Below are 13,466 nucleotides of genomic sequence, written 5' to 3'. Positions count from 1 at the left end.
TCAAGACACCTCTCAACCAACATGAAGGAAAACATCTTGCTTCTTACAAGGGTCAAAATATCCTCAGCTGATAATGTTGGACATGAAGCCATCATGTTAGGTTGTGGGTCATTAATAGTGTCTGAATTCATAACATTAGACTTAGGAATTCATAATAAATCATCCATAGAAATTATTCAAAATGAAATTCACTTGAAGCACACGAAAAAACTAATTCCAAGTTGCTTTTCAAATCCAAGCAAAAAAGATTTGAAAATCCAAAAAAATTAGTGAAGAAAATTTTAAAGCCTACAAACTTTCGAAGTTTAAAAACATTGTATACCAAATAAAAAAAAATCGGCAAGCATGACGACTGACACTGCCATTCCAAATCAAGAAGTGAAGATTGGGTTCTACTGCATAGAGGGAGTCAGCTGTGCTAGGAGGGTGTGTTGCACTTCTATTGGTGGAAGGTTGTCGCATGTTTATTTGCATGCTACTGTGCAGCTATACCATGTGGAAAACCCATGGAGATTAGTGGGAGTATAAAGGCTAGTGGCAGGTGAACATTTTGGGCATATAAGGGACAGTACAAAACGAAAAAAGCTGTTTTGTGAGTGGAGCTAAGTTATTGTACTGGAATATGGAGGTTTCTTAATAAATCACACTGTAGATTTTTCTCAAAATTTGTACTGTGAAGTCTCACCTGCTTGTTGCTTTCTTGTCCTACTTCAATAAGTTTAATTCCAACCCTTTCTTCTAATATCGCTGGATCAGGATAACCTTTAGTGATTGCCCTATGATGTAATCATCACAGTAAAGAAATCTAACATAATCAAGAAGATTCACAATACTAAATAACCCAAAACAAAACAATATTACATAATACCAGGAAATTTCAGTTTATTTATGTTAGGGTACTGAATTACTTTGTACTTCACAATACATGCACAGACCAAAGACTTCAAGTTAATGAACACATAAGTGTTTTCTTTTATCACTATTTTAAAGGTGCTAAAGAATGAATAAGTTATTTTATTGAGACAGCACTGTTAATTTTAATACTTCATCACAATTTACACGTAGCATTCATAATCAGTTGAAAACTGTTAATTACATTTTGGGTAATAAAACTACTTTAATATCTTTCACAGACAACAAGTAATTTACATTAATACATCTATCTGAAAAAAAGAAATAATAAATTGCAAATCACCCCTAAGAAGAATGGTCTTGTTCTTTGATTTGCCTAAGTCCAAGATTACTGAAACCAGTCTAACTCAGTGACAAGTAACAGCAAGACAAAGAAACTCTGTGGTTTTCTGCTGTGAAAAATTTGTCACAAATTTGATTTCAGTTGAATAACAATGGTAGACTAGTAAATAATATGAAATACTCCCAGTTTTGATAAATGTTGTCAAATATACAAATATATATGTATTATAAGTGATGAAAAAATTGTTGGACCTAGAAGGATAACTATGCTAAACTCTGCAGAAAAAGATGGCTATGACTTGCTTTATATGATGAACTTACTGGAATTAATGTAAAATTTCTCTACTTTTTCTGCTTAAATACATATATATTACTTAAATATTTGACGAAATATTAATACTGTTTAATAATAAACATCAAAATTAGTTAATACTTTAACTGCTTTACTTATTCTGCTTTAAATATGTGATTAATTGAAAAAATGAATTTCTGACATACTCGTATTTGTATTTATGGCAAAGCTATTAAGGCTATCTGCCACCAACCCTAATTTTGAACTACAGACCAGAGGGTTTGTTTGTTCTTCCTACTGAAGGAGATGAAGTACTAAAGGTGACAAAAATGTGCTGACGATATTTCAAAGGGACATATGATTGTACTGATAATTTTGAACTAAAGACCAGAGGGTTTGTTTGTTCTTCCTACAGAAGGAAATGAAGTACTGAAGGTGACAAAAATGTGCTGATGGTATTTCAAAAGGACATATGATTGTACTGGTAGTGCAGATGGTTTTGCATGATTGTGACGACTCTCAAGAAAATGACAAAATAAAAGAAAAACATTTGGATGTCAATATTGGTGAAAATGTGGAAGAAAGAGGAGCCAGTAACCTAAAAAATAGTATAAATTAAGCAATGCCAGTAATGGAATTTCAGTGGAGAAGGCCACTAATGAGAAAACCAGATATACAAGCTTTTCAGTGTTCTGGTTGACACAATGAATATGTTTGAATCATTCATTTCTTCAAATATTTTATAGGGGATGCCTTTATGGATTACATAGTTGAACAGAAGAATATGGATGCTAACCAGTCTTTGAAAAAGAATAACCAGTATGAGATCATGCTCACCAGCAAGATTGTGATGAAATGCATGAGTTCCTATGGTTAATTCTCTTAATGGGTTTAATCAAAAGACCTACATATGAAAAATACTGGTTAAATTTACCTGTAAAAACTATACTCACTGTTTCAACAAGTCATGACAAAACAGGTTTGTGATCATTTTGAGATTCTTCCATTTCAATGACAACATCCAAAAATTGGGTTAAGAGGATTGAAAATATAAATATACAAATAATCACTCAAATGTAACACTTTTGATTTTTGTCCAATTTTTTTCTGGCTCTTCGAAATACAAATGTCTGTTCATGAAAGAATTCAAGTGAGTTTAGTTTACAAAGGCAGTGAAAACTTCAGCTACCAAAGAGCTAGGATTATAAACATCTTTGTCAGAGCTCACTGAGAGCCAGGCAGTTTTCACAACATTTGGAAATGAGTTTCTAAATGTAGTATAAAAACACATGTGACCATAACTCACTAAAGGTTCAAAGGCTAATGAAAGCTAAGGCTGTGGTAACTGGATAATCTACCAAGTTCTAAAAATTAAAATAATGTATTCTGAATGTTCATCATTCTTATATGACAGAAAATAGTGGTTTAACACTGGTGAAATGAAAATGGAAAGAAAGCAGATAATAGCATAAATATGGTTACTTTAAGTTTTTGTGAAATCCCACAGTACGATACTTCTCAATATCAGAATTATTAATGACACTGTGTATTATGGTAAGAGAGAGAGTACTCTGTGATGTCTTTCACTGAATATTACCTTGTCACTAGGCAATAAATGAATTATTTTATTAAAAATATTAGTATGGGTAAGTGTCTAGTTCAGAAGGTAAGCCAAGCATCAAAGATTTTTCACAAGTGATGAAGTGATTGTGATATTTTAGAGTGAATATTTTTCTTGTTATTACCCAAAAATTCATAACTATATTAATATTCTATATTACTTTGTTTACTACCTGTGAGTGTCACATTTCCAAGCACATGTAAAGATAGTTTGTGATAATTATATGGGATAGCGGAAAAGGGCTGTTGAGTAAAGCTAGACCTGTAGAAGATACATCAGAAGGTGGTAAGATGACTGATAACCAATGAATGAACATGGCAACTATGAACAATGTTCAAGAGTTTTCTCCACCTGGTTTGGTCCTGGTTATCAGATACAGACTGCTTTAAGTCTACAGACATTTTCACGATTATTTGTTTCAGATTTGTATACAGATTATCATAACTTTTAGAAAGATCTCACAGATCTTGGACTGGAGTTGTAATAAAAATTACAGTAATTAATGTTCAGTAAAATCAGTAGAAGGTAATTTCAAATGTAAGTACTTTAAATTATATGGATTCTCCTGATAGGCAAATTTCTTAGAAATATTTGCTTCTGTTCTTTCCATCTTTCTCTCATTTCTGGTTTGTAACCAGATTAAAAATGAATAAGAATAACTATGCAACTGTTTTAGTCAAAGTCTAGATACACTTAAGTACATCAAATATGATAAGTGGACACTAATGAATTACATGAATAATTAAACAGAGACAAAGCAAAATTTGTAAATGCAACAATTTGGAAATGAAGAAACAAAATTATGTTACGTAATATTTGGAGCAAAACTGTTTCTATCAGAAAATGTACTCTTTCTCTTGATGGTGCTGAGGTTATACTTCTAGAAATGTGTTGTTATATTTTGAATAAATCAGTTTAGTCCATTTTAGTCAGTTCAACAAACCTGGAGACATGTCTTTTTATTATATCCGAATGTTACCTATCTCTCTCTCTCTCACACACACACACACACACACACAACCCAATATCATTTATTCAGAAGTTTCTCACTTGTAGATCTTCTGATTTTGATTTAATTAAAATCGAAACACTTAGACTTGGGCAACAACACGAAATAAGTCACAATAGTAAATAACTGTCAGCTTTAATGCAATAAAGATATAACTTCCATGTGTCATTAACTAATAACCACCAGCAAATATATGAAAAACTTTATGGTTCTCGTAAAAGTAAGTAATCCTAAGCTAAGCTGCAATGGTGCATCACTGTACAAGTTGTAAGTAGCATACACATAGTTTGGTCATTCAAAGCAAAAATAGGATTGTGTTCTAAAACAATGCAGGGACTAATACTTGATGCTGTCAAGTATAATAGCAATGATACATCACATTAATTCCTATTAAACTCTGTTGGGTTAAACTAATTATGTATTGCATTGTCACACGGTATATATTTTTACAGATTGGTTTTATTTACATAATCTGTTTTGAGAAACATTACGAGCATTACCAAGCAGAAATTATGTTAGTCCTTCACAGAAAGTATTTATACAGTGTGGATGAAATTAGGGGCACTTCCTCTTGCAAACAAAAAAGCTTAAAATAAGTGACAATATAAAGAAATAAAAATACAACCACAATATAAATAAAAATTTGATATATTTACCTCTAATTCTTTAATTACATTAAGAATTGTTTTATAAGTAATAAGAACATTTTAACTTATTTAAGTTTAAGAAGTAACATTAGTATAGGGTAACCAATTTAAAAATATTAGCTGACATGCATGGGGAAGTCATATGGGCCTAAGAGGGTGTCACAGGAGGGATCAAAACTAAATGCCAACCACTGTGTAATCCTCCATGGTAGAATCTAAACGTACATGCCAGATTTGGTAGCAATCAGTCCAGTAGTTCACCAGTAATAAGCAAACACAATGCATATGGAAGATCCCAATGCCACCCCATGTTGTTTTTGGAGGGCCCTAAGGGTACATGGCAGGTTTGGTGACAATTGGTCCAGCAGTTTGCCAGTTATAAGGAGACATACATACATAGTGTTGTCAAATAATGGTTTCATAATTGTTTTAAAAAAGGAGAAGATACTTACATTTGAAGTATCATAACAACACAAAAAATTTACATAACTATGGACACTTAATCATTTATTTTATACTTAATGTTAAAGTTTTATTATTATAGAAATACTGCATCACAAAAAAACTAGTTTTCCTGGTTAGCTTACAAAGAAGTACATTAATGATATATTAAACCATTGACAAACTTACAAATTGCAAAGGAAGAAAATGTTTTAATACCTACACGTCACAATGTGATTGTGTTCAACTAATATTGTGTTAATGTTTTTTTTTTACATTCCTCCTCACCAGTGAGCAAAAATTTGGAGTTCATGGGGCTTGGAATTTGGTGGGTAAAAAATTTGACATTTGTGGGACTACAATTTAACTCTTTAATAATTCTGATTTTTGTGTCTAAAATTACATTTTGGAAAAAAATTCTGATTAACATAACAATTTTTAAAAATAGTTTTCTATAACAGTTTAATTTCACGTGTTTTCTAAAGTCTTCCTCTACGAAGTTTTTTTTTACATAATTATTTTGAATAATTTAAACATACAATAAAAACAGAAAAACTTGCCAATAATTCATGAAAGGTTGCTTTCTGGTCTTACTACTTGTTATGGCTTTCCTTATCTTCTGGGCCACTTTTTCAGTGGCTGCCAGTAAAACGATACCACTCATATACCTGAAAATTTAAATAAAGCTATAATACTGTTACACCTACAAATTCTAGTTGGAAGCTACACTAAAATTGATAAAAAAGTTATAATGTGAAAAAGAAGTAAACAGAAGGTACAGAACAATTTGAAAGTTTAATATAAATTTTTATAACACACACTATCAAACAGATTGCTAAAGGTGTTAATACTCTATTAAAACTATTATAGAAATTTTAACATCTGAGAAAATTCTACCACTTTTGTGAACACTTGTAATGAAGGATCCTTCAACTCTTTGACATCCTCATACAGCGTACACAGGTCAAAAATCCAAAAAATAACTTGCTACACAATGTACTACAAACTGGGTTGAATCAAAAGATAAACCTATCACATCTCTGCCATGCATTAATCTGTAATTTTTAGGAGAAACTTTAAGCATGAAGGAAAATACATATACAAGCTAAAATAGCTCAAATGAAAATGTAATTTGTATTATTTTATGAGTACCCTATTTGCAGTAACTCGGAGCCAGCACATCTTTCCATCTTGACTGGCCATTGTTGACCAAACTGGCAAACCTTAAACTACAACACTAGAAAAACTACCTCAATCACTAAATGCATTATTCATACATATATTCACATATTCATTTGTAATATCTTTGTGTAACCTAACTTTAGAATGCTCTCAAGCAAAAACTGCTTTTATTTGTGATTTCAACCATTTGTGATTGATGTATAACGGCATAAAATCTGTTACCCATTGCTACAGAACACCTTTAAAGTCTTGAAATTAAATATGTTTACAAAATTATATGTACCCAAAGAATAATAAATTTAAAAAATATATATATAATTAGGAACATAGAAACTTTTATTTTATCATTTTTTACATACTACAAAAAGGACATAAAGAAGTTAACAGTGTATATCGATATTTACAAGTTATGACAGAAGTTAATCAAGTTTTGCTTATCATCCACTCACTTGTGTTAATAATGCTGATAATATCCCAGAATATTTAAATAAAAGAAATATCACAAAAATATGTTTTCTTCATACTCATGATTTTAGACTTCTAACTTTTGTTAAAAAAAGGAATTTTCACAAAGAAGAAACATTCAAAGCATGAGAAATTAACATAACAATGAAGTAAATATACTGTAATTACTAAAAAAAAAAGATAATTCAACTATACAAAAGACAAAACTCTAAAAAAGAATAAAAGTTAAAAACTACTTCATTTATTTTTGTTGCTTCAAATTTTTATAAAAGTAAGTAAAATTTCTGAACAATGTCATTCAAACTTCTAAAGCACATTAGAATATGCTTATAGCAATAAATTACAAAAGAAAAATTAATGTCTTATGACTTTTTTTTAAATTTTTATACCTTTTTTTGTTCTTGTTGTTGTTGATTTTTTGGCAAACTGATAACAAGCAAATGTTTGATTATCTTACTTTTATCCAGAGTCAAATGAACCCAGATTAGCTCTAGTAAAAACAAAACAAGAGAGATTTCAAGTGTGCATAGGTTATTTTTCTGTTAATGCTCTACAATGCACAAGACTTGAATACTGTAGATATTGTAAGGAAAAAAAAAACAATACAAGAGCTCTTCGGACAGACTCAGTTACAATAAATAATATTTTCTGAAATTGCTATAAAAACTGATATTTTGAACTAAGAGTCAGTACATAAATAAATACAATTCACAGAAACTTTAAAATAATGTTAAACATTTACCTTTCTGCTGACTTAACAATTTTCAAATCTGTATATTGTAAGTGACTTTTTAAAGCTTCTAGTGCATCTTCAAGAACATATGGACATTCTACTTGAGATGAGCTGAGCACAGTCTGAGTTACTGTGCTTTTATTTTCATTAGCTTTAATAGAAAATACAGAAGAAAATATCTAAATTTCTGAATCATAATAATTTTGCTGAATGCAAACAAGTTACAGACTATTCCAAAATTATTTGATACATAATATGTTGTTTTCTTACACTCAAGTAATATTTTTTTCCATTATATAAACATAATAATATTTAGCAATTATGAAAAATAATTTTCTAATTATCATTAATTCCTAATCAAAGCATATTGCTTACACAGACAAGAATGCTTACACAATTGAATGATCATGTAAAAATTCATAGTGATTTATTTTATACAAAGTTTGAAATAAAGTGAATAAATTGTCTATTAATTACGTGATCTAGGTAGTTAAAGATAAAAATTGTTCTATACATCTTTTTCTTCTCTAGTGCAAAACTGTTTAGACACTGTGTACTTCAAATAGAAACTAAAATTATATTTTACATACAATAGTAAATCTTAATGATGAATCAATTGTTACACCTTTTTTTTGTGCAGCTAACATAATACATTTTATTGAGCTACCAAATGTGACTACACAATGTATGTTTTAAGCCAATGAGTCTGCTATATACAGAGCTAGAGTTGAGTACATTATATTAAAACAATTTGGAATACACAAAATCAGCAAGTCATGTGAAAATTGATAGCCAATATAAAGTTAAGATGGAATGGAATGTGTCAGAACAAGAGTTTCACATTGTTTGGCATTGGCTACATAGAATGTGCCACCAAAAGTTTATTGCTTTTAGAATTAGTATGTAACAGCCCTTTTGCAATGTGAAACATTCATACACTCAGATAATAAATATGTGTTTAGATAAAGGAACTAGGTTTTTAAGAATAGGATATCCCTCGTAATTAATGGCATTGGAAAACAAATTAATATGAATCAAATTGGGGCACAGTTCCATCCAGAAGGAGACTTACAACAAGTCATACCTCAGCCATGGTAAAAAATGTGTATCTTGTAACAAGTGACAAAAGCCATCCATGTGCCACAAGCAACAGTGTACAATATAATCAAAAAGGATCTCAAGTTGGCAAGGTGACACAAGTTGCTTTCACAACATAAATGTTCAACTTTCATAAACTTCCAATGGAGAACGAAAAGGGTATTCATGCTATTACACATGCAGACTCACCAGATGCAACTCCTATGGATTTCTGTAAGATCAGATTGTTGATATGGTCACTAGAAAACCATCATCCTCCTACAATACAAAGACTTTGGAAAGCAGTAGGGATGAAGTGCATGCTCTGTACATGACAGTCTTAAAATAGAGCCCTTTGCAATGGAAACCAAGCTGCAAGGCTATTTTCAAAATGCACAGTCATCAGATAGAGCATAACCAGATGTGACAACATGGACTGTGATAATGTGGTGAGACTTAAAAATTATTTCAAAATAATATACTCAACCATTTCTTAGATATGGCTTTTGTTTCTATTGTTGTTCTAATATTGGAAACAATAGTTAATTATTGATTATATGTATAAAGTTGTGCAGTAATGTACTTCATCAGTACATAAAAAGGCTGGTGATTCTGTTAAGCCCCGATAATGCCTTTAACACTATGTTATTTGGGTATTTTATTTACTTTAATATTTTACAATCTAACATTTGACTAATTGTAATAATTTGACTGATTATTACTCTTACACCTTGTCTTGAGTCAAAAATAAAAATGAAACTGAAAACTAAAAAGACAATTAAATGTAGAATTAAGTAAAATATTTATTTTTTAATTTCACACATTGCTAATCAATGTTTTACAGAAACCCAATGGTTGTCACATTTATTTCAAAAGTCCATTTTTATTAGTTAACAATTCCATATGTTTTTATTAAAATTAAATCTATACAACATAATATAGCTTTAACATTTTTTTTTCCCATTTCCTCATGTTTTTTTCCTACATGGTCTCTCATTTGCTGTCTAAAATACATGAAAATCCTATTATTGGTTTTGTATGCTTTGGTGATTTAGTTTGATATTTTTTTGTTTGGTTTGTTTTGAATTTCAAGCAAAGCTACATGATGGCTATCTGCACTAGCCATTCCTAAGTTAGCTGTGAAAAACTAGAGGGAAGGCAGCTAGTTATCACCACCCACAATCAACTCTTGGGCTACTCTTTTACCAATGAATAGCTGGATTGACCGTCACATTATAATGCCCCCATAGATGAGCATGTTTGATGGGACGGGAATTTGAACCCACGACCCTCTGATTGCTATTCAAGCACCCTAACCACCTGGTTATGCTGGGCCTTGATATTTTTAACCAATGAACTTTTACATGTAATCATATTTATGTAAAAAACTCTTATATTTTGGTTCAATAAGTTACAAAAAAGTTTTTAAGCAAATAACCTACAACAGGAATTGCATGTTGATCATTTGACCATTATGTTGACTCCTTTACTATTTTCCATATAGCAAGATATACAGTTTTTGTACTTTTATATTTAATCAAGCTATAGCTGTTTTTAAAAATATTGATTTATCCTCAAGGTGTAATTATACATATTTCATCAATAATATTACTAAATGTTTGGCAATTTCTAAGCTGCTAAGAACATATACAAGATATATAATATTTAGTGGCCAAAGTATTAACTGCAAAGGGTAAGAAATGCATGTGACAACAGCATCAATAACAGTAATGGGTGCTACTGTATCCATGCGGTCTACACAGATACCATTTTAATGATTCACTAAAACAATTTCTTGCTAAATGATTAATATCTATCCATGTTTTTGTTCAGCAAATAATAATAATTTAATAATTAGTGTGTTCCAAAAGAGTACCTTACATTTAGGTTATAATTGCACTAGTTTTGATTGTTGGAACTTATTTCATTCCGATTATATTTGTCCCAAAAATGTTATGTAATGCTATTTTGTATTTTATTAGTTTAAAGGCATTATTTATAATAACTGGTACCAATTGCAAATAAACGAATGTTAAAATGGTGATGATGATAGTATTTGTGTAGACTGCACGCTATAGTAGCACCCAGTAATGTATGCTCATAATAAAAAGAAATAAACTCACCTTGAACATTATGCTTATAGATTGGTACACCATAAGGTTTATTAACCACAATTAGACCATCTAGAATAGAAATAAATACTCATATAAAAGGGCCTTTATAAATTTCTAATTTTACAACTAATAATGTCATTAACCATTTACTAATGGTACTAGTATTAAAAACAGTTAAATTTAAAATGCAAATAAAAATTTGTTTATAAAATTGCTAAATTTTGTGCATTAGTACATTTGGACAATAAAAACACAATTTTATGAAATTTCATATCTCATCTGCCTAGTTATACAGGTCAGTAACAAAAACTACCACACACTAGATATTTTTATCATTATTGGAAAAGCTTAATATACTTTTTTGTAATTTTTAAGTTGAATTTTGTGACTAATTTATATAACTCTCATACTCTGCACATTGCATTTTTTTAATGACACCAACATCTTTCTAAGTTTCAAGTATTAATAACAATTACCGTTGTTATAAACAATGCTTTTCACCATATATTCAATAAACTCATCTTTATGCTTCCAAGGATACAAGTTTGTATAACAATGGTTACTTGGTAGACTAGTGATACATCCTTCTGCATCCTTAAGTTTGTTTCTTTTTACAGATATGCACCGTTGTGTATTCCATAAGAATTTACACAAAACATTTTTCTGAAGTTTGATGGGTGTCCACATGTTTAACTGTAAAAACAAGTTAAATACAAAACTTCAAAATGTGAAAATTACATCTATTTGCAATTAAAATACTTCTGTATCATACTTGCTCTACTTTGGTAATGTAATTTTGAAAATAGTCATTCTAGTTTTTTATAAAACTTAATGTGGCCTTGTAATTAGTTTAAACATATTTCCCAATATGTATTTATGCAAGATTTGTCATGTAACAAATCACCAATGAAAAGAAACTACCAAAACTGTTAGGAAACAGAAAAATAATATAAAAAAACACATGCATACAAACAAAACTTCACACAAATGCAAAATTCACCCCTAAAAGTTTCTTCCTACTTGGGCACCTATTGATCTATGATTATGTGGATGGCCAATATAAATGAAAGAAACGTAATTGTAAAATTTTCGAATTAACCCAGCCTTCCAGGCCTAAGTCTGCTTTAATTAATTGTTCTAAATGTTTGCATTAGATTGGATTTATCATATTAAAATATAATGAAATCAAACCCAGTCTCTCTCTCTCATACAAATTACATTAACATCACAAATCTGCCAAATATCAGAAACTTATTTGAGTGAGACTTTTGATAAAGTAAAATTCTAGCGAGTGGTAAAGTGCTGCAACTACGGTGATGTCAATAGTATTATAGTGATACTATCACAGTAGTGATATTGATACACTAATTACCAATATACGCCAATAAAATGAATACAGTGATGTCAGTAGTGTGATATTCTAACTCAACCAGTATAATTTTTTTCCCATCATGATACTGCATTGTTATTCTATGAAACAAATAATTTTTATTATGCTTAGAATTAGATGCTAGAACCTTATTACAGTCAATTAACGAGTATATCTAACTCTCGTTAATACTATATAACTATTTTCAAAATTAAATTAAAACTAATTCAGTGAGTAATTGTACTTGTAAGTGTAAGTTGTAGTTGGTAGTTCCAGTTCCACTTTGGACCTCACGACCACAAGTTTAAATTCATAGGTGTAACATAACACACTAAGTAATAAAGTAACAGATCACTATCTTTGTAGTCGCACAGAAATGTCAGTGGAATTATTTAACTTCTTATAAAAGTTATATTAGTTATTTGTTACGAAATTATTTCCTAAATCACATTACACTCTAAGTTCTAACTCTGCGTGATAATGTGTGTGTGTGTGGGGTGACCTCTTGTGATGTCAATACATTATTCGTTTAATAATGATAATTTATGACGATTACAAAATATTATCAAGTAAGAAAATTCAGAGTTATGTACAAGCTAATTTAATGTCATTATTATCACACAAGTTGCAGCATATGATACGAGAAACATGCAAAGTTCATTGTATTGACTATTTTAACATTCCCGATAGTTGCAAGATAACTATAGCTTCGATAAAATGTCATTTAAACAAATCGGCCTCCACCTCACATAGAGGATCTATTGCTTCAACAGCGTTTTGGTGGTAGGATTACAGGCTGTCATTTTTCGTTTGCTTTTCCCCCTAAATTACTATATTTGATCCTAGCAGCTTTGTGGATTGAGGGGTTTTCTGAAATGTCAGGTGTATCGATATTTGCCAGATACACTAACAGGACTCTAAAGATGTTATTCGATTTGTTTTAAGTCCACCTCATATTCAACGATCAAAGTTTATTTTCTGTTCTTTCTTTAAATACTCGAAACTGAAGATAACATGTAACATAACGTTTTGGGACAACATGGGACATATTGGTCCATATCGACTGTTCCATCCTCTAAACTAAACTAAAACTATTGATAAATAAAATTTAAAAAATCTTAAAGCCAGCCCTTATCATTCATATAGTTATCAAGCTTTCTCTTAAACTCACTTAAATTTACTCCCTCCACAACATCCGAAAGCAACCAATTCCAAAGGCCAACCACCCTGTTAGAAAAATAAAACTGAAGATGACTCCTATATATGTATGCCCTGCCAAAATGTATACTTGTGTCCCCTAGTTCTACTGTTCTCACTATTAA

At 30.3% G+C, this 13,466-nt stretch overlaps 1 protein-coding gene across 2 annotated transcripts in view; it reads right to left on the bottom strand.

Annotated features, from left to right (window-relative positions):
• LOC106460295 (RNA pseudouridylate synthase domain-containing protein 3-like) overlaps window positions 1–12,653 on the bottom strand; it is a 28,049-nt gene extending 15,396 nt beyond the window's left edge. Inside the window, exons 1-6 of one of the 2 annotated variants that reach the window (XM_013919986.2) lie at window positions 12,389–12,653; window positions 11,252–11,468; window positions 10,785–10,844; window positions 7,594–7,735; window positions 5,765–5,872; window positions 686–776 (exon numbers count right to left, since the gene is read on the bottom strand). In XM_013919986.2, the coding sequence (XP_013775440.1) occupies window positions 686–776; window positions 5,765–5,872; window positions 7,594–7,735; window positions 10,785–10,844; window positions 11,252–11,462 (612 nt within the window). In that variant the 5' untranslated portion in view covers window positions 11,463–11,468; window positions 12,389–12,653. Of the gene's footprint in view, window positions 1–685; window positions 777–5,764; window positions 5,873–7,593; window positions 7,736–10,784; window positions 10,845–11,251; window positions 11,476–12,383 lie in introns of both variants that reach the window. The other variant, XM_022386993.1, reaches the window with a different exon arrangement.
• Window positions 12,654–13,466: the final 813 nt, after the last annotated feature.

Source organism: Limulus polyphemus, unplaced genomic scaffold (genome assembly GCF_000517525.1).
Source record: "Limulus polyphemus unplaced genomic scaffold, Limulus_polyphemus-2.1.2 Scaffold744, whole genome shotgun sequence".
NCBI lineage: Eukaryota > Metazoa > Arthropoda > Merostomata > Xiphosura > Limulidae > Limulus > Limulus polyphemus.
The sequence above is the reverse complement of the archived record's forward strand: the minus strand, read 5'-3'. Positions and strand labels throughout refer to the sequence as shown.